Below are 22382 nucleotides of genomic sequence, written 5' to 3' on the forward strand. Positions count from 1 at the left end.
ATCCTTCAAGCAGCAGGACAAGGCACAGGCCAGTGGCTGTGCAGGGATCTTCCCAGCCCTCCCCACCCTTTCCCAGGGATGGGCTTTGGCATCAGTCTCAGTCTTGTCCTTTCTCATCTTCTTTAAAGATAACATTTTTCTATGCAGCCATTGTCAGAGTTCACTGGGAACACACCCAGCCCTGCTTCCCTTCGAGAGCAGCTCTGGAAACCACTGGCAGATTGCTCTGGGAAAGGCCCAGGGTGAAGGCTGAGCACAAATCCCAGCACTCCAAGGAGCTCTGTCCCCTCAGAGGTCCCACCCTCAGCACAGAGGGCCAGAGCAAGTAACACACAGCAGGGAGGTTTATCTAGATACAGGTACTTTATTTACAAATATTTAGATTAATAGCATTGTTACATCAAATGAGGAGTACAGCAGTCCAAACAGATCCTTTCTGTGACAGAAACAATGAGACCTACTGTAACTTACTCTGGGAGTACAGGTATTGCACCTCAACAAGCTGTAGTCATTACAACACTGACTTCACATCAGCAGCAGGTCGTGGTCCCTGGACAAACCCTGGTGCAGCCTTGGGTTAAGCAGGATGCAGGAGCTGGAGATCTTGAACATACCCATCTACTGAGGAACAGGAGTTAAAAAAGGACTAACCAGACAAACAAAGGGACAGCACACGAGTTACCCAAATCCTATTGTCTGCACATTCCAGTTTTGGCTTTTATTTAACATTGACTGTACAATACTCTGGTACCACTGGTTACTTACAAGTCTGAACATCGTAGAGTTTTAGTGTCTAGAGAGGGATTTTCAGACTACTTTGTATTTGAAACGCTGCAGTAAGCCTGAAGTGGGACACTGAATTGTGGTTAAGCACTTACCCCCTTCCATTTTTAAACCTTGTGATGTTTTCCAAGTGAAACTGCACAAGGAGCCACAGTAAAACCCCACATTAGTGCAGCAACAACCCCCAGGCAGGGTCACCACGTGACACCCCATCACACACAGGCCAGGCTGTGGCACCCCAGAGAGGATGTACTTGAAAGCTTGAAGCAAAACCCTTAAAAAAACCCCCTCACACAGCACTGTTAAAAAATACAAGAGTAGTTTAAAATCCCTAGAGAGCACGTGTTGTTCCAACTGTCCAGTTCAGCCTCTGCCCAGTCCCAAAGTTACAGGTACAAAAGCGGGAGGTGTGCGAGAGCCCGGCCACGGCTGAAGCCCGAGAATGCCAAAGAGAAGCAGGTAGAGCACTGCTGAGTGCAGAGGGGAGCATTGCACAGTGCAGAATGAGAGCCACACCCCACTAGTGTTAATGTCTGTGTCCCCAGCACCATGGGGACCCTGCAAGTGACACCCAGCAGCTGCAGCCCCAGCTGGGCTGTGCTGCCAGGGGGGCGCAGAGAGCTCAGACTGTACAAACGGGGGGTTCTTACACACTGCTCTAATGCCAGGCATCATTTTCTTCATTAAAATCATATACACAGGATGTATTTAACTGTTAGCTCAGTTCCTTCAAATTTTATACATATTTACGTTCTGTTAACAAAGGTAAAGGATAAAAGTGGCAAAAGAATGACGTAAAGCTATTGAGCACAAGAATGAACAGATCGCTTCCCTGCGCCACCCCGACCCCAGCACATCCCACAGGGAATTCTTCCAACAAAAGCACATCATTACAGAGCCCCTCGCTACCATCAGAAGTCATTTCACAGCAAAAACTTATCCTTTACTACTGACAGCTCGAACAGTTAGAGGTGGGGAAGAAAGGCCAAAGAACCATAAAATAAACCATACAAGACAAAGCCCTGCAAAAGTGTAAAATCAGGAGTCCAGCATCAGTGCTCAGTTTAAATTATGTATCGGTGACACTATCACAAGGACAATCAAGGAAAAAAAAACTTCTAGATTTACCATGCAGGAGAGGTTTTATTACTCTACTTGCCTTTGATAACCTGATTACATCTAAAGTTGTTTAGCAGTTTAGTACTGTGTTAAACTTGTCTCAGAGTTTTAATTAAACCCAGTAAGATGTACAGAAGATGGGGAAGCGGTCAAAAGCACCACTCCCTAGAGCCAGAGGTGAGGGGGTCAGGAGGAGCCACGGAGGGGTCACTAGCAGCCACAGCCTTCTCTCTGGGGCTGGGGTTCACTCGTTAGCCGCCCCCCCTGCGGGGCTGACGGTTTGTGCTGTACGCCCGACTCGGCCGCGTTCAGGTCCAGGCTTCCGTCTTGGATGTTCTGGTAGATTTTCTTGGCAGCCTCCAGGAACGCGTCCTCCACGTTCTCTCCACTGCAAGAGAGCAGCAGGAGTTACTGGGCTGCAGTGCTGCTTCCAGAGGGAGCTGGGCAGGCACTGTGCCCTCCTCTACAGCCCAACAGCCCAGCCCAGCACAGGGGAAGCCCTCCCTGGCCACACACCCCTGTCAGGACCAGCAGGAGTAAGGAATTTGTGCCAAAGAACTGAGGAGCAAAAATAAGCCAAGGCATCAAGCCACGTGCACAGGACAGTTCTGACAGAAGCTTAAAGCCAAGGGAGCCGCTATGGATCAGAACCTCTTTTTGTTACAAGGTTCTGCTCTGACAGGTGCCAGTGGGAGCCACATTTCCTGGTGGCCCTGGGGATCCCCAGTGAGCCAGCCATCCCAAGCATGGCACAGCAATTCTTCAGTTACTGGAGGGGCTGGTCACTGCCTACAGACCAAACGTGCAGCTCTGAACAGCCAGGAGAAGGAACCCTTTACACACTGAACACATTCCACACTCAAATAAGGCCTGAAATCCAAATCAGTTCATTTGAATTCTACCAGTCTTTCCCTGAAATGCAGCCAGAGCTCTCAGTTCCAAGTTACTTTCAAGACACAGCAAACAGACCAATCTGAACATTACTGCAGCCAAAAGTCACTTACGTTTTTGCACTTGCTTCAAGGAACAATAAACCTGTTCAGAGACAGAGGTTTAGCAGTCAGTGCACAACACACCTCAGAGAGCCCAAAGTCAGACACACCACGACCTTCCCATTACATGCAAGACACTATTTTAGTACTAAACAAGCTTTTGTGACTATGTTAAGGCATCAACACAAGTGATTCCTAGAACTACACACAGTTATCAGACCGCCTGAGGCACAGCAGGAGTTTGTACATACAATTCCATCACACTGGAAGTGTAAGCTTGCAGCTATCAATGCTAAGGGTTCACTTTAACATCACTATCTTGTAGGAAAGTACCAGCTCAAGAGAAAAAAACACACCATTTTCTTCAGCAAATTGTTTGGCTTCTTCATATGTAACATCCCTCTGTGCTTCCAGGTCTGCTTTGTTTCCTATGAGGATTATCACCTGGGTCAGGAGAGAAAAAGTTAGTCTGGGAAAAAGCTTAAGAGCCTTTTCACTGCCACCTTCATTATTAAAGAGACTTACAGTATTTGGATTGGTGAGGTTCCTTGCATCTGTCAGCCAGCTGCTTAAGTGATTATATGTACTTCTTCTGCAAAGAATCAAGAGAGGACACTTTTAGCCTTTTATAAAATATTTAGGTGCCAATAGCACAGTCAGCATCCAAACACAGCATCATCCATCACTCCTGCTGTTCTCCCCACCTCAAAACAGACAAAGCAGCAGCAGTGTGGACTCAGACCACAAATTCAAGTCAACTTTAAACCCCTGGAGCAGCTCTTACACTGCCAATGGAAAGCCAGACCAATTCCCACTGCTAGCAGACAGACAAGGCTGGTGCTGTTTTCAATAGAACATGTTAAAGGGTTTCCTGTCAAATACTCTTACAGAACACAGTGCAGCAAAACCGCACTTCAGTAACAAACTGCAGAAAGTCATGTTTTACTCAAGATTTACACAAACAGGAAATACACCTACATATGCAGGAAAAAACAAAGAGGTGCCTGAAGAATATCAAGAACAGCCCCAGAGGAAGATCAGAGACATGTGGAAGCAAAAGTATTTCATGTTGCACCTGATGCACTACTGCTTGAGCAGCATCTTTAGCTGTCACCTCTAGAGGAAGGCAGGGTGGCTGCTGTGCAGTGCCAGGCTGCTGGGGAAGAGGCCCAGGTCAGGCTGAGGCCAGGCTCTCTCCCCACACACCACGGGCAGCTCTGCACGTTCACTGGGCTCTGCTGGGCCCCCTGAGCACAGCCCTGCCAGGTGAGCACTGCCAGTGCCTCCACAGCAGCAACATCCTTGTGCTGAAGAGCAGATTCTAGGGGCAAAGCCAGTTCTTTAAAACAACTGCAACACAGCGGTCACAGCCTGAAATGCAAACTCCTCAGGCTCATCAGCAGCGAGATTTTCCAAGACAAGCTGCTCACATCATCCCCTGTCTCATCTGCAGCTCTTTAACCACTGGGGTGTTTAGGTAAGGTGTGGCAGGCAGGATGCTACACATCCAGACAGACACACAGAGCCTCTGAGCCAAGGGGACAGACAGACAATACCTACAGGGCTGTGCATCCCAACCTCAGCATCACACCCAGAGCTCTGCTGCCCTTACCTGGTGATGTCGTAGACCATGAGAGCTCCCGCTGCTCCTCTGTAGTAGCTTCGTGTGACAGCCCTGAATCTCTCTTGTCCTGCTGTATCCCAAATCTGTAGTTTAATTTTTTGGCCACTAACTTCAATTATTCTTGTGCCAAATTCAACACCAATTGTGTGGGGACAGTCTGCCATAACTGTCATGAAAAATAACAGCAAAGATCAGATTTTTCTAGGACAAGGTTTCCTTGCTGCAAAAATATGACTATCACAAGTTTTCAGTTATCTTTACTAGATTTTCAGTCTCTAAAAAAGCATTTTTACAGCTACAGTTCTCAAACTGCATCACTTAACCAGAAACAAAATGCTCCATTTCCTGAGCTGCTATTAGTTTTAAGAACAGTTATAAAATTCCTTGCCTTCTCTGCTGCTCTTTGGCCATACATATCAGAAGGTACCAAGTCAGCTGACTCCCAGTCTATCCTTGCAGAAGGTTAACTATTTTAATGCAGTAGGAAAAGATAATTTTTAGGGAATTACCAAGAAAGATACAGTTAAAAAGTCTGTCATATTTTTAAAAACAAACACCCAAGTTGGTTCAGACAGGGCAATAGGATGACTGTCCAAGAAACTGCTAGTTTCATAAGCAGCATAAGCAAATCCAAAAAGGCAACTTTCTAATTATGATAAACTCATGTTAATAAGCTCATCTTTGAGGAAGATCAAGAAAACACAGACAGCACAAGGACCTGCTCAGGCTACCTAGCATTAGGGGCAGTCTCACAGCAGAGGTGTTTGGCACATCAGTTTGGTTGTACTGCTTTGGCTTGGTGCTGACAGAACTTTCTCCTCATGGACAATCTGACCATGTGCAAAATGGCTTTTAAATAACTGGCTGATACTGCGTTTTCATTAAAAACAACAGTCAGAAGTTCCTGTTTCTAATGTAAAACAAATATTTTAACTGCAGCTCCTACCCACTTGTTACCTCATCTCAAGTAGCACATGGTGATGCCTGTACTGAGAAATACCTCCAGACTTACTCATTGAGTGAGGTAACAGCTGCTGCAAACCCCAATGCAACACACACCAGCAGGAACTGAAGCTAATTCTTAATTAGGGATGATAAAACATGAGAGACTGTTTCAGCTGAGAGAGACTGCAGCAAGCCCTAAACACATCACCCAGGGCAGGCCAAGTATCCTGCAGGGCTGCTGAAGGTTGCAAACCAAGACTCTAAGCAAAATTATTTCTTTTTTTTTCCTTTTGAATTCCTTAACAGCACTAAAAACTCCAACTGCTTGTGATCAAGCTACACCAATATTGAAAACATGCAAAGCTCAGACACTAAATTTCTCTTTGTACATATCAAAATCCACAGAAAAGCTGTAAAATCAGATCCAGTCCTCCCACTCCTCACAGGCAGGATTGGCTGGAGCAGGTTTTGCCATAACTACATCAATATTTGTTTCTGCATCTGCTGAAGTCAAACCAGAAATGTGACCCAGTACAATCCAAACTCATAGAGAGTAAGACAAACCAAACTGAGCTCATGCATGATGGAAACAGGCAGGGAAAAGGGATGAAAATGCCAGTTAGAATACATATCATGAACTGAAATACTCACACTTCTTTTCTGTGAATTGATGAAGCAAACAGGACTTTCCTACACCCATGTCCCCTGTTACAGAAAAAATAGTTAAATCATTGTTGCAACAAGCACATTTTCTTCCTCCCACACAACAAATGGTACAGAGACATTCATTTCTCAGGTCAGATGGGCAGTGTTCTATCCCTGGCTATAGCCTTGAATTTATCAACTTGCCACTAAAGCTTTGGCTACAGATACAGCTTGCAAGCAAGAGCAGATCACTCAAGAAATAGTTAATTTGTATTACTGATTTTGTAATTGTATTTCACAAGGTTATAAAAAGTACAGCTGAAGAAACTGAAATGTAAAATATACTCGATGTTTCCTTCTGTCTTACTGTGGTAAGAACATCAAAATACTCACAACCACCCAGAACACCTCAAGAAATTGCTTTATTTCCACTGATCCTCTTGCACAAGGCCAAGAGTGAGACACAGCAAGATCTTTTAAGAACCAACTTTTCCAGAAGCTGAGGCTGTCACAGCAGCCTGACTTAAAAACCTGCAGATCATTTACACCTACACAAGGTCATTAACAATTAAACAATTAACAGCAAGACCAGTTCTTCCAGGACAGCAATAAATGCAATCCCTTAGAGTCCCTGACTAAGCAGCCAAGGAAGGTGCAGCTAAAAGCAACATTTAAACACAAAAATACAGCCTGACAGAGGTTTATGAGCCTCATGCAATGGTTTCCACTCAGCACCCATGCCTTCAATATAAATTCTAAAACCTTTGAGATTAATGATGCAAAATGCTCCAGTAAATGCTAAAGCTGCAGAGAAATGTGGTGACCTGTGGGGACTGAGGTGGGACAAGCACACATTGAAAGCAGCCTGGCACAGTCACAGGCTTCTCATGTACCTACACAGAGCATAGAGAGATGAGAGCCCACTGGTACTTACCAATAATGATGTACTTAAAGATGTAGGAATAGTTGTAAGGTGCAGTTGCCATTGTGGCACTAAAATAAAAAACAGAACACATCAGAACTGATACTTGTTCTTTCAATGTGACCCAAATCATCCAGTTTAGTTCATATAAACAAAAAACCCTTCCTCTTTCTCTCTCCCCCAACCACCCTTTCATTCACAGTTCAAATCTGTGTAGCCCCCCCAGTGTCACTGAATTAGTGGCACAGCCAGCAAAGTTCCCACATTGTTTGCCCTGAGCCCCTGTCAGCAAGGCCTCCAAGTAGAAACACACTCTGGGGTAGCACTGATAATCAGTTTTATCCAGAGGACTTAAAGCTGTTGAAAAGCTCAGTCCCTCCTTGCTCTGCACAGTCACTGCCAGACCAGCACTCACCCGCCAAAGAGCTGATGGATCAACCCAAAATAAAATCTGACTCCAGCACAAAACCTGGAGAGATTTAACAAAACCAGCAAGTTGGAACTATTACCTCACACTTCTGAGACTTGCAACAGCAACAAAGGAAGCAGTGCAGCTTGCAGCAAACAGCTAAGATTTAAAAGAATGCTGTAGTAGCCTTAACTGGGGCCTGGGGTGCTGCTTGTCCATGTCAGAAAAGTGCTGTAAGCCACAAATCAGATGTTCAGGAAGTTGGTTAACATCTCTGTGGCTTTGTCAGCACAGCAGTGCTACAGAGAGGCTGCTGAGCAGTTTCTCTTTTTTAAAAGGCAGTCAAAATACTTTCTAACATTCCAGAATTTTCCTAAATGTCGAGGGAATTAGAACTGGCTTCAGCTGTTTAAATCTGCAAGGAGTAAAAGCTGACTTGCTAACTAACATGTCCGTTAGCCAGGATTACACATCTGTAAGGGCCAGATATTGCAGGGTAACATGAAAGATGGGAAATGCCTGCTTTGGTCCCAGGCTTTTAGTTAAACTGGATCCACTGATCAGTTAAGCAAGTGGAAAATTTCTAGCAGGAATTCAGCACTTCCCTTGCTGCTCCTGCAGGGCAGATAGCCAGCCATTACAAACACATGGTACTCCTTACAAGGAACACTGCTGGAGCCTAGAAGGATTTTCATTAGGTCATGTGTCATTCACATGACAAATGAAACCAATACTGGAAAGAAATACAGAGGAAAGCTTCCAGGCCTGGGACTTTCTCAAAAGCAAAGCACTGTTCCTTGCACCACAATTAATCCCTCTCAGTGAACTGCAGTCGTAAGAAAGATGAACAAATCTCATTCCCAGCACAGAGGCAGCAGCCTCTGCTTCCCAGCACTGAGATTTGAGGCAAACATGCTTATCTCGACCTGGGAGGGGAAAAACTCCCAGAGCAGCTCAGAGGGTTTACTGAGTGCCAGGCAGTGCACCTTGTCTTCCCTCCACACCCGGCTCAGGAGATGGAAACACTCGGTCCTTCTGTCCCAAGTAGAACACAAAGCACCTCTGCTAAATCCAACAGAGACACACACTGTTCTACTGAACCGAGTTTATTCCAAGATAGGAAATAAACTGACAATTTCTGACACTAATGCACCAAGCAAGCCAGCAGCTTTATTGCTTTATTTCCTGGAAGATTCCAGAAGTACAGTACCAGTTTCAACACGTGAATGGTTATTTTCAACAGCAGTAAATAAAGACAAGTCACTGCTCCATATTGAGTTCCAAACGAACGTCTCACTGTGGAAACATCCAGTCCTTCAAGTTTCCTGAACATCTTCACACATTATGCTCTTTTTCTTCTCCAGCATGTCCCAGCACAGTAAACTGGGCACACAAAGCACATGTTCCTGCAGGACCCTTCACCTGGCACCTCCTTTCTGGGCAGGGCAGGAGCACCACGCTCACAGCTCAGCTCCATTTGATGGCACACAGGGCCACACTGGGGGTCCTTGAGGTAACTGGAAGCATAAAAGAAAGCTTGAACAAACTGATTTACACATGCAAGTACTTCAGGAGGAGAGCAGGAACTGCCCTGTTTTCCACAAAAAACAGCTGGGTGTTACAGCCACAAGACACCTAGAGCGCCAATATACACCTAAGATCTCCTGTGCATTCTGAGGATGGAAATATCCAGTAACTGATGCTGTTAACAACCCCAACCAAACCCACCCCAACCATGAACTCCAAGACAGGGAACCAACCACCTGTGTGGCTACGAAATCTGCAGAAGCCTGCGTGCCCTCTCTTCTTCCCAAGACCAGGAGGCCAAGGAGTGCCAAGTACTCCAAACACAGGGAAGTTTCATGTTTCTGAGCACATGACTTTAGGATATCACTGTGTGGTAAACAATGTTGAACTGCTCTGCTGTTCCAGCCAGGAGGGAAATGCATCCTGCAATCCAAGTCTGGAAAGTGAGGACGACTTTTTTTAAAGCATGGACAAACTGGGAACTCTGTGCAGTCTCTGTCATAAACTGAATTTGAAGTAAGTCTCAACTAGATTTTCATTGCTAAATATACAGCTCTGTTTGTCAGGCTGTTTCTGCTTGATGAGATATGATCATTTTCAGTATGCTCTCGAAGTAAAAAAGTCTTAACTATGCTATTTCAATACAAAAAACTACCAGTATTACATTTATTCCAAGGGTCACATTACAGAAAAAATTCTGAAATACTCCAAACCATTAGTAAAGGTCAGGATATTTTCTGGAGAACAGATGATTCCTTTAAATAAAAAAATCAAGTAAAAACCCAAGCAATACTAAAACAACCAAATAACAAACTTTTAAACACTCAAATTCCAATAAGGATTAGCAGGATTTCAAACTGTACTCAGATCTTGGAATAGAAGTGATATTCCACAAGGACTCTGTGCTGAAGGAGAAAAAAAAAAAATGCAACCAACTAAACACAGAAACCCTGCTGAGAATTTAGCCTTGGAAAACTGACCAGCTCAGCATTTACTGCAGACGAAAGAAGGAAGTCCAGACAAGAAGAGGGCACAAGAGGGGTCAGTAAATTCTAAACTATCAGCTACATGTCAATGCAAGGGGCTGATGCCTTGATAGGCACCACTCATCTGCAGGAACTGCCTCCACCCTCTCTGTTCCAGACATGTGAATCTCAGTAATTCCAACGGGGGGATGGGGCTTTCCTCTTGGGAGAGCAAGAACTGCAGGGCTGAGAAAGCTGCACATAAATATCCACAGCTCAGCCTCGGCCATGCTGGCACTGTGCTCGGTGACATCAAAGTTAACCAGCCATGAGTTTACTGTTAACAGAAAGCAGAAGTTTAGTCTGGGAGCTTGGCCCACCTGCCATCCCTCTTCCGGGCAAGGCTGCCAGCCCAGTGTTGGCTCCCTTCTCCAGGTAAGGCTGCCCTGGAGCCCAGAACATTAGTGCAGGATGGCCACTGGCCAGAGGATCTCACTAAGCACAGATTTATGCTCATTTCAAAGCCTATACAATTCATTTCTGTTTTACATTAAATTCTGCAGTGAGCAGTGTCACCAAAACCATTTCCCATATATCAACTTCTTCTTAGAGGCTTATTTTTTTCAAATAACATTAAAGATGACCTTAATGAGACATCAGTACATCTACATCTCCTCCTCTAATCAACAAGCACCACACAGATATTTAGAAATCTCACCGAAGCCTTATTTCAAGTATCAGCTACATCTGTACTTCCTGAGATAAGATTGTTCTGGGCATATTGCTGTAACATTCTTTATCACAGTAACATAACTGTAAATATCAGATTCATACCAGCCTTTGTGAGACCTGTGCAGTTCCTTCCAGCTCAAGGACACAGTTTTAACTCTTCACTGGGTGTCATTTGCATGGAGAAATTTAATATTGTTATGCTAAACAAGAATCGGGTGTGTTATGAAAGGAGACCAGAACCTGCACGCAGAGGGTTTATTAGACACTGCTGTGGTTCACACCATCAGCTGATGGATGGTCCATGTGCAGGGATGAGAGCTGGGGAAAAAAACACCACCTTCAAACTCAGCACTGCCCAGCTGTTACTGGTTCTCTGCAAACCACAGCACTCTGCAGCCAGGGAACCACTGGGCAGTTACTCGGAAGCAAAAGGTATTTTGTGGTCCATCTGGGCAGCCAGGTGTTCTGTGCATCATTCTCCAAGGATGTGCAGTAGTAAAAGCTCTCACAGTTGAAGCTGCAGATTACTTGGATGTTAATTAACAGACAACAATAAGATTGATAAGGGGGAGGAGCTGGAGAGGGGTAGAATGGTTTCATTTCGCAATTGCACTTTCCCCTGATAAGGACTTTTGTCAAGCACACAGAACAATGTGGTTCAACTGGTACCTCACTTCAGCAGGCTACCAGAGACAGCCTGTGAGTGCTTCAGGTATGGTCACCTGTCAGATCACAGCACACTGAAGGTAACAACAGCTCTGTTATCAATTCATTCACCAAGCACTGAATTCCCATAGGTCTGTTGGCCACAGCAAGCTATGAGGTCTGCTACAATTAAATTCCACTGTGGTTCTCTGGCTTTCACACACCAAGGACACTCAGGTCTTCCTGAACCACATCAACATCTCAGCCCTCTTTAAGATGATGCTCTGCAGCCACCCTGCTCTGCTTATTTATTCATTTTTGCAGGCTTGGCTTTACAAAGCCCTGCTGAGCCTGATCCCTGAGGAGTCTCAGAGCCTCCTGCAGCCTTCACACCTGTGTGACAACATCGCTTGTTGCCGGCCAATTCCTTACTCATCCCTCAGCTCCTCCAGAGTCATCCTCCCCTGCTTCCCCCTTTGCATTTCAGCAAAGCATCCAACGAGCACAAGACAGGAAATCTGGCTGAGGTGATCTCTGTTCACCCAGAGCCTCTGGGAGCTGCTGCCCAGGATCACTTTGCATTTCCTTACTATTCCCACCTCTGGTTACTCTTTCCCTGACAGCATAGGAGGCTTGCAAGCTCTGGGGCTCAGACTGCAGCTCTGCAGAGCCCTTTCCAGGCTGTTGTTGAGGAAATGCATTTGATATGTTCCCTAATCATGTCAACCACCCTAACCCAGCCTGAGGAGGCCTAGGAGGTTCTAAAGGTATCACAGGCCTTCACTTCTCCTTCCTCCAAGAGAACTTCATTTTTCATTTTAAATCCTAACACACTACCTTCACTTTCTGACTTTCCTCACCAGCTCTCCAGTCACACCCACCTTGTCCTGGTTATCCTTCTACTGGTTTCACATCCTGCTTCATTAAGTTACTCCATTTTGCTTCCTAAACTTCCTGCATTTATATGTGCACACCTCAATTCTCCCTAACCACACCCCAGCAGCAGAGCTGAACTAATCACTGCCTACCTGTCCTCAGCAGCTCCAGCACCTTCTGCCATGTCCTTCCCCTCAGCCACCCTTTATCCACTTCTATCTCCTCACTTCTCCTACTCTCCTCTTCCTACAGAGCACTACAACCTGTTGTGTCTGTTCACAGCAGGAGAACCAAGGTCCAGAGATATCAGCTAAGTTCGGGACAGAATATACAAAACCAGAAGAGTTTTCTGTCATTGCAACAAATCAGAACACTCTGAAGTCCCCACCTAGGAAAACACAAGTCACAGACATTTTAGGTAAATATTAACTAATCTACCTCCTGATTCAGGAATATTCAGCAAAATGAGAATCAATCTTAAGCAGGTTTCATTAGATGCCCAGGAGTGAGCAGGTAATTTTAAAGCATTATTTACATTTTACATCCCAGTACCTCCAGTAGAACAGGTTTGTTTCCAAACTGCTGTCCTTCATAAGAACTCCTCTTTTTTTTTTTTTGTTACTCACAAAATGGAAAAGAGGAACTTCTTCCTTCCACTCAGACTTACGACATTTTCAAATCCCTACAGGAAGCTAGCAAATTCCTTTATAAACCATATTCAATTGTGACATTTAGTAATTAAATTCCCCAAGGTTTTTTCTTCCCATTAGCAAGTACTGCCCAAGCACAAGGGCCCCTCAGTCCAAACCATGACAGGAATCAATCTCAGGCAATCCATTCCACAGGGTAACATCTGTAAAAGATGTGGTGACTTTGGGTTTGATATGGTTTAGGATACAGCCAACCTGAATGAATCCTGTTCACTAAGGGGCTCTGTCACCTCTGAAAAACATCCCAACACAGATCTACCCTGTTTCAAAGCAAAAGCCACAGTGAGTAACCTCCAGAGCCACTGCCAGAGCCACTCCAGTGCAGACACCCACCTCTGCCTGGCTTTAGTGCAAGGAGAATTCAGCACAACTCCAGTTCAAGACAAAGCTACCAACAGATGTTGTAGATACTTAGTGTGCTGCAAACAGGCGATAAACAATTAAGAGAAAGAAAAGAATTTCACTCTGTTTAGCCTCAATAGGCTTTGACAAAAAAACCCAGTCTAGAATACTTTCGCCGCTTTCTCAAATAGGAAGTGGCTTTTCCCTCAACCCTCACAGTTATTTTTTTGTCAAAGTTCACGACGGCACAGGTCGATATAACAATTAAAAGTACAGATAACGCTGCACATCGGCCACATATACGGTACTATATAGACATACACACCCTACGTGCAACTGCAACAGCTCGTAAGGGGGAGATACAGAAACACACATATAAAAATATCGCCTGTGGCCGGGTGTTCGCTGGTGGTGTTGCCGACTGAGCAGTGCCGAGGAGCAGTGGGAGGCGGCGGTGACACAGAGCAAAGCGGCCTAGTCCTGCCCGCAGCCTCCCCCCGCTCGGCCCGGCCGCCCCTTCCCCTCCCTGCCGACCCCGGGGCCCGCCCGCAGCGCCCTCGGGGCCGCACGGCGCCCTGCGGACCCGCCGGGCCGCGGCTCGGGGCGGCACCGGGACGGAGCGCGGCCGCCCGGGACCCGCCCCGCTCCGCCCGGCCCGGCGGAGCCCCGGCGCGGGGCCTGGCGCTGCAGGCCCGGCCGGGCGGGCGGCGCTGGCGGCCCGCCGTACCTGTGCTCGGGGCTCAGGGAGCTGTGCAGCGCGGCTGTGCGGGCGGTGCCCGGTGCCCCGCGGGCTGTGTGGCTCGGCTCGGTCCGGGCTCGCTCCGCTGCCTCAGACGCGGCTCCGCTGCGCCCCCATCACCCCCGCAGCCAAGATGGCGGCGCCCCTCGCACGGGGTTTCCCCTCCCACTCTCGACGGGCGCCGGGGCCGCACAAAGAGTGGGCGCGAGGGCGCCGCGGCGCAGCCAATCACGGCGGCCGCTGCCCGGCGAGGCCCCGCCCACCCCGCCGGCGCGAGGGGCGGGGTAGGGCAGGGCCGGGCGGGGCGGGAGCGCGCGCGCGCGGCGGGGCCGGGGCGGGGCCGCGCGCGGGGCGGGGCGGGGCGGGAGCGCGCGCGCCCTCAGGCGGAGGAGCGGCGGCGGCGCCTCAGGGCGGAGCGCGGCCTCGGCGCCGCGGAAAATCCCGGATTTCCGCGCTGTTCTCCCGGAAAATCCCGGATTTCCGCGCAGTTCTCCTGGAAAATGGCACGGAAGCCGGCAGCGACCCGCCCGGCAGCCCCAGCTCGCCGGGCCATGGTACGAACGGGAGCAGCCCGGCACGGCGCAGGTACGGGGCTGTAGCAGCGTCCGGCACCTCTGAGGGGCTCCAGAGCCCCCCCGTGTCCCCAGTAACATCATCCGGTGCTTGGCCGTGTCCCGTGAAATGCTCGAAGGGGTCCGTTTGGGCTTTGAATATTTTATATCGGCTTTTTAAACACTTGTGGCATGCGATCCTAAAGAGCTAACCCACAACATACTGCCCAAATCTCAGAGCCCACGGGATTCAAAAAATAAATCGGTGGTTCAGGAGTTGTAAAAGTTATCAATAAATTTCCCCAATAAGGATTTTATTTCAGTGCCATACATTATGGAAAGCATCAGTTTCTGCTGTGGGTCAGTGTCCAAGATTCAAATTGCAGTTTCCCCACTGCCATAACATTTCTATGGAAGTATTTTCCAGGTTGGGCATTTTCCATCTCCATTACTGTGACATTACTAATTCCATTTCCTTAGTTGAGCAACATCCAGGGAATCCTCTGCTTTCCATGAATCAGCCACCCCCTAATTATTACTCAGCCTCTACCAGGGAGAAACTGCTTGGTAGATAACACTCCCTGTTACCTGGGCAGAAACCTCAGAGAGTGAAAAGCTCTGGTGAAAAACAATTAGAATTCTTTTCCCCTTTATCTACACACTAAATAAATAAATCTCTGAGTGATAAAAAGCAAAGATTCAATAGAAAAATACAAAAGCTGCTGGCAATCTAGTACAGATGTAGGACTCCTGTCAGTTACTGTCAGAGTTCTAACTTCAATACAGACAACACTGTGCAACAGAATCCTTTTCAAGTTTTGCAAAACCTTATATGGAGTGACTTTTACTAGGAAAATAGGTCAAAACAAGCCAGTGAGAATCATTTCCACGAGAGGGAGTCTTTAAATGGAAAATGACCTGACTGTTGTGACACAGTCACAGTCTGGTTTACTGACTTGAAAAAAATACACTTCCCTGGTACTGCCCCAAATATTATTCTATTAACACAGACACTGTAATGAGAGGTTTTAAAATTCAGAATTGTTCAAATATCACACAAGAAAATACATTGAGGACTCCTCTATGGTTCAGTGTTGGTAGAGTCAGGCAGGCAGGGTAATCTTCCCTGTTTTCTCGAGATGGAATTGGTGACAGGTAATTATTGCAGTTATCCATGGGAAGGGCAGTGGGTGCACAGCCTGCCCAGGCTGGGAGTGGCTGATTGGAGCTGCAGCTTCTTTTCCAGGGGAATTGCAAGCAGCCCTTTCTGCCCGGCAGGCACAGGCTCCTCGGGCTCCCCGTGGGTTTGCTCACCCCCTGCACCTCCCCAGTCACACTCACAGGGTGGCACTTCCCCTGCAGTGCCCATGGAGACACCTCAGGATTGCTCAACACCTCGGAAAATCACTGTGGTGGTTCAGTTCACTTTAATCTGGAGTCTGGCTCGCGGGGAATTTTAATTGTGAACAGAAATGAGAAGCAGTTTTGCGGCAGAATTGCTTTTGTTTCTTACCTGCAACAAAATTAAAAGCCATTATCCAAATGTGAATAAGATTCAGCTTTTAAACTGAAATGCCCAAATATATTTTATATAAAACTACCTTGCTTTCTGAGGTGATATAAAAGGCAATACAGATTTGCTTCAAAACTCCTGCTTCTGAATCATTTTATATGCTCTGCTCAAATATTCCTACAAAGTTTAAAGTTAACAGAAGGCATGAGCAAGAAGGATCGAGTAACAGCATCTGCATTTCTTTGGTTCTTTATTCTTGTGAGTGCTTGAAAGCCTGCGGCAGTTTTTCAACAACAGTTATTGAGAAAAGGCTGACTTCAGCCCATTCATTGTGAACATCTGGATAGAACCTAACAACAGTAATTAAAACCCACTAAATTGGTAACAATACCAAATTGCCAGGGATGGGATCCTCCTCTATGGTCCCACCCTTCCCTGTGGATTTCTGCTGGGTCAGTCCACTCTTCAAAAGCCTTTTCCACGTGTCTCTTTCTGAGGCCTCTGTCAAGAGGGAACAGCATCCAAATGTTCTGCTCACGTGAGCCTTGCTCTTGGGTTTATTTTTGTACCACAAACCCCAGGAAAAGTAAAGACTGAGTTAATGCAGTTGATAGAAGGTTTGAGGATTTTCTTCTTTGCAAATAAATTACATAGAGTGATCTGTAGGATCTGCTTCCTTCTTTAGAATGCATCCTTGCAGGAAAATAAATCAAAATATGATTAAATTACGCATCAGCATTCATGAAGAATGTGGGATTGAATGGAATTTTTTATCTGCAACACTCTGTTTTCCCTGAGGACAGCAGTAAGCAGGCCAGACTGTCAGAATTTAAACTGTCAGGCCACAAACAGACAATAAAAAGTAGCTAAAGTCAGGTTTGTCTGTCCGTCTTCTTCCCCTGAACCCCAGCTTCATCTTCTGGCTTTGCTCAAGTTTCTCTAGACAGAGACAGAAGGGAGAAACAAAGGATTTTTCAGGAACTACTTTGAAATACACTTCTGTGGGAGTTGATCACGTAACACTGGATTGGTCACAGATGACTAACTGGTCTTTACTTGTATTTTATTTTTGAGTTGCCCAGTTCTCCTTTCATCTCTTACCATTTCAGTCTTGTGGTGTCTGTAGAAATGTTCCTGTGGTCAAGGTTTATTTTTAGTTCCTTCTTTATCTTTTTTAGTTCCTTCATCTCATGTAAAATAGGCAGCCCAAGCCCACTGGCACTTCTACAAACCTCAAAGCTTCAAATTAAACTGATTAATGATAGAAGAACATTTGGGCCAATGGTGATTCTGGTATCAGTAGATGCAGCTCAGCTGGATTATCTCTGTCAATATTTTGTGGGAATGGCAGTATGGAAGGGAAGTGTTCCCCTTTCCACAGGAACTTCAACATTAATATTGAGGAATATTTCCAAATACATCCAGCAGTGAGCCCACTTGATGGGTCAGTGCTCACCATGACTCCTTTTGTTCTCACTGAAGATAAATCTGAGCTTTGCTGACTTCATTTGACTTATTTTGGAGTTCACCTTTCAACTCTGATGCCTTGAGCATGATCCTCAACCATTCATACTTTGATGTGTCCTTAGCAAGTAGTTTATATTTTAGCACAAAACCAATTGTAGAAATGCCTGCAAAATACCAGCATCTGCTTTTCAAAGACATGCAAGTGCTGTGGTTTCCTGGCTGGCATGACAACATGCCTAGAGACCAGATCCTGACAGTGCTGAAATACTTTGTGAGTCAATCATCTTGCACAAGGCAAGGTTTGATCCACACAGAGCTGCTTCTGGACAGAAAGCAACCTCTGGAGCTGACAGCAACAGCCAGCAGGGGTTTGTGCCCCACCTCAAAGTGTTTCCTTGCCGAAGGACTCTGCAGTGCCACAGCACAAGGCTCCCTGAAAACCTTTCTGCCCTCCTCATCAATCACAGCAGTTTCTGACATCGAGACTTGGTTCTGCTCTGAACCTGTGCGGTTCCACATCTCACTCTCTGCACTGAGGGGTTGCTTCTTGGAAAGAAACTCCCTCAAATGGTTCAGCATGCCAAGGTCCCTCAACAGCACAAGTGTAGCTGCATTTCCAGCTGAATAGTGGAAAAGGGGACCTAAAATTTCCATGGAAACATTACAATTTAACAGTACTTAAACTAATTGAACACAGTCGTTTTAAAAGGCTAAGTAATTTTGCACTAATCATATTTGATGGACAGGTGAAGAATTTTTTGGTTTAGCTGTGTAGTGATGTTACAAATGCATGATAGGATATGAACATGATGCAGAACATCAAGTAGATGAGTTATGGGAACAGAATCTGTGTGATTGTGCAGTGTCAGTGCCTCTTTGAAAAGGATCTTCCTGATTTAATGAAAGGTTTGCTCCTGCCTTGGTTATGCACAGTTCTCCCAGACTTCAGAATCAAATGGTTCTTAGCCCACCTAAAATATTCTGGTTAATAATGTTCTCATACACAAAAGCATAACAAAAAACTTCTTCAGTTACAGCCATGACAGAGGAGAAATACCCACCACTGGCTTTATCAATAACCATGTCTTTGTTCCACACAATTCCTGCAGCAAGTGGAGGCATTGTTGGTGGCATAGAAACCTTTTTTGTGAGAACCCACTGCAGGGTGGCACTGTCTCGGTACAGTGCTCCTCTCAAGAGCACAAGACAGTTCTCTGATTACATGATGGAGAGAGCAAAAGAAAAACAACAGCTGTCTGTGGCCTGCCTGCCTGCCTTAGATTTACCACAACTCACTGGTAGTGCTGAGGAAAGGCTCCATAAAAAATGGAAGAAGTTAGAAATTTCTGTTTGTGAGTGCCATTGGAGATGTCTGACTCGCTCTCAGATGTGTTATTACATACAATGTTTCACAGAAAACGCTTCCTGGTAAATTGCTCTGAAGGATCGTGTTCCTTTCTCCAACTTCAAACACAGCCACCACGGGAGGGATGAGTGTGCTCTGTGTGATATTCCCAAGCACATGAGCCATAAGGTCCATGTCTTCATCTGTACTCTGAACAGTGTTCAAGTAATTTGTTGTTACACCAAACTTCTTGGGAGCTTAAAGGGTTTATCTAACCAACAATTACAACCTGTCACCCTTGTCATTCCAATTTGTTCCCCAGATCTCTACTCACCCAGTGCCCAGGGGTGCTGCCTGTGGTGAGGGAGATGTTCTGAGGGACACTGTAGCTGGTGAGCATCAGAACTGGGCTTGGTGTGGCTCAGGGCCAAGAAGATATCTGTACACACTTATCTGTGCATCCACACTCATGGCCTGGAGCATGGCTGCAGGGACAGGGTCCCTATAAATAGGGGACAGGAAGGAAGAGGTCACTGGCCTCCAGGGCACGGCCAGCACTGATCCCAGCAGTGCTGCCTGTCCTCCCTCCCTCGGGATCAGGGTGTGCACGGACACTGACAGCTCCTAGCCCTCGGGGATGGGTTACTGGGACATCCCACACTGTATCCTAGAGTGATGTTTGATTCATGACTGTCATCCATAGGGGACTGTACTACAGACCCCCCGTACGTGTGCTTTGGTGTGGACATACCGGTAACTGCATGAAAATTACAAACCAAGAAATGGGATTCATGTAACAAGGCATTAAAGCACTATCTGGAATTGAAAAGGTGGGACGGTGGGCAGGAGAGGCCTGGCCGTGCAGGGACTCCAGGAACACGCGGGTGCCCGAGGGGCCGGGCGGGTCCAGCCCCACTGGGGCCGCGGGACACGGGCGGTACCAGCGCCGTGTCCGGGCTCACCGCTGCGGGGTACCTGTGCCAGGCAAACTGTGCTGGGTTCCCGGTGCCCAGCTGAGCCGTGTCCCGGTGCCCGCGCCCCTGTGCCCGTGTCCCCGCGGTCCCGCAGCCGCGCCCAGGGAGGCGGGCGGAGGCGGGGGAGCTCCGGGTCCCGCCCCTGGGGCTGCCCGGCTCTGCCCGGCCCTGCCCTGCCCTGCCCGGCCCCGCAGCTGCCTCTGCCCGCGAGTGCCAGCACCAGGTAGGGCCGGGAGCGGCTGCCGGGGCTTTCCCCGGCTCCTCCGCGCACAGACGGGCGGAGGGAGCGGGGACTCGGAGGGACGGAGGGAGGGGGCCGCGGTGCCGGGTCCTGTCCCCGCTCCTGTCCCGGGGCGTTTCCTGTGGCATCTGCCGGGCTCCGCGGGAGCGCTGCCGCCCGGGAGCAGTTCCCGTCCCGCCGGGCCGGGGGGCGGAGGAGCCCCCCGCAAGCCCGGTGCGCCTGTGAACGCCGGTGAAAGCAGTGCGAGTGGTGATGGGAACAGCGGGGGCTTGTTTGTTTTTTTCCTTGCCTGGGGGAAGAATGTTTGAAAACTCTGTTTGAATAGAAATTCAAAAAATGTAGACACTGAAAACATATTTAAAATGTTTCCTAGGAAGAGTGTTAAAAAAAAAAAGTTATGGGGATGACTTGTTTCAAGGAGGCCTCATTAGTAAGTAGATCCCTCTTGGAATAAAACTGCTTTGAATGTTATTTGCTCTTGGATGTAAAAAATCCGACTTTGCTAACAAGGATGATACTAGCATTGTTTCCCCTTAAGTCTCTTATTTTTCTTACTGATCATTACAATTTCCATTTTCCACTACCAACTCTGCATGATGCAAGTTTATCGGCAAAAAAAAAAAAAAAATTCCTTTATTTCCTTTGTGGGACTAGAGCATGGCTCAGCTCAGGGTGTCCTGCTCTTGAGTCAGAGGGGGTGGGGGTTCCTTAAATGCCTCTCCTCCTTTGGGTCTCTCAAACTGTTTTACAGAGTACCTTATAGCATCCATCTGGAAAAATGAAGTGAAACCTGAGTACTGAGGAATGGTCTCTCACAGGTTATTGCAACAGCTTTCTCTTGGCCATGAGACAGTTTATTCCATAGTCTCTACCACGGAGAGGTGGGAGATGGAAGCTTAGCCAGTGCAGGAGCAGGGAGAAGGAGAAGTCAGCCCCTTTTGACATCTGCTCTGTGGGATGGGAGCTGCTGGCATTGCTGCCTCCCTGCCCACCCCAGTGCCCGGGCTGGCCGTGGTCCCAGGCTCTGGTTGAGCTCTGTCCATCTCCAGAGTGGATAATGGGAACGCTGGCCTGGCACCAGCCCGGGCTTGCTGAGTGCTGGGGAGGCCAGCTCCTGGATTTCACTGGAATTCAGCATGAAGACAGGGTGGGAATTTTACTTACACCTTGTTAGTGACATGGGTGGATGGTGAGCTCCTGAAATGTTCCGTGTTTAAAGACAGGGAGAGATTTCCCAGTGGTTGTTTGAGAGTTCAGCTGAGTTTTAGTGAGAGCTGAGTACCTGCAGTGTCCCCAGAGGAATGACTCTGGCTCTTGGCAGAGCAGAGGCTTTCTCTGGCTAGATGGAATTCCAGTGCTGTGGGGAAAACAGTGGGGAAATTGAACCAGCCATCAATCTTTGGCTGCTTCTGAATGTCAAAAGGGTGACAAGGCAGAAATGCTACTGCTGCTGCTCGTTTAACTTGGATTTTACAGGCACAAATCCAACCCGTTGTGAATTTGTTCCTTTCATCAGCAAAGCAGGGATGGGAGCACTCTGCAACCCAGGTTCATGGCTCTGATAAGGTCACCAGGGGGGATTGCTGCCAGCTCTGGCTAAAAGGCTGCCTGATGTGTTCCAGTGCAGGGCTGGTTTTGTAATGATTTCTATAATTTTGGGAGTGCTGCAGCCACATGCAGTGTTGGATGTGGGCAGCAGTGTCACTGAGCCTCTGTGCCAGGGAAGGGGTCGGGAGCTTCCTCAGGGACAAGAAGCAGCAGGTTCAGCTGCTGACCCAGACTGGGCCAGTGCTTTCCCCCATCCCATATTCAGATAAAATAACTTTTTGTTGTAGCTTGAGTGTTTTACAGAATTCTGGTGGGAACCAAACCATTTTTAAAATAGCCCTGTGACGTATTTAGTGCTCAGGATTTGTATCTGCTTTCAGCTCATTTACAAATACAAGCTTTCCATTTTAATCCAGTCCCAGACATTAGTGTTGCTGCTGAGTGGCATGCATGGGAAAGAGGATTTTGGACAGAAATCTGCAGCTTCACAAAACAACTATTTCCCTGTTTTACTTTGGAATCTGGAGACCTAAAGAAACTTTTTTTGTTGTTGTTCTTTAGGCTGAGGTGATTAAGTTTTGCAGCTTGGTTGCAGTAAAGCAGAACATGGTTAAACACAGACCTGAAGTGGCTTGGGTACAATAACTCCTGCCTAGAGAGAAGCAGCTGCTCTTGTTTTCTGTTCCCTTCCACAGCACTCGAGAATTATCATGTGAATAATCAAGTTCTGAGTGTGTCTCGGCCTCTGCTTGATTATTATCAAATGTT

General features: G+C 47.1%; 1 protein-coding gene across 1 annotated transcript; it reads right to left on the reverse strand.

Moving 5' to 3' along the window:
• Positions 1 to 354: 354 nt before the first annotated feature.
• Positions 355 to 14132, reverse strand: RAB14 (RAB14, member RAS oncogene family). Its single transcript, XM_084219628.1, has 8 exons — positions 13964 to 14132; positions 7043 to 7101; positions 6115 to 6168; positions 4507 to 4684; positions 3420 to 3486; positions 3251 to 3338; positions 2907 to 2937; positions 355 to 2290 (listed from the first exon to the last, which is right to left on the reverse strand). The coding sequence occupies exons 2-8, from the start codon at positions 7092 to 7094 to the stop codon at positions 2113 to 2115; spliced, it is 648 nt and encodes a 215-aa protein (XP_084075754.1). The 5' UTR covers positions 7095 to 7101; positions 13964 to 14132; the 3' UTR covers positions 355 to 2112.
• Positions 14133 to 22382: the final 8250 nt, after the last annotated feature.

Source organism: Fringilla coelebs, assembly GCF_963513975.1.
Source record: "Fringilla coelebs genome assembly, chromosome: 21".
NCBI classification, from domain to species: Eukaryota; Metazoa; Chordata; class Aves; order Passeriformes; family Fringillidae; genus Fringilla; species Fringilla coelebs.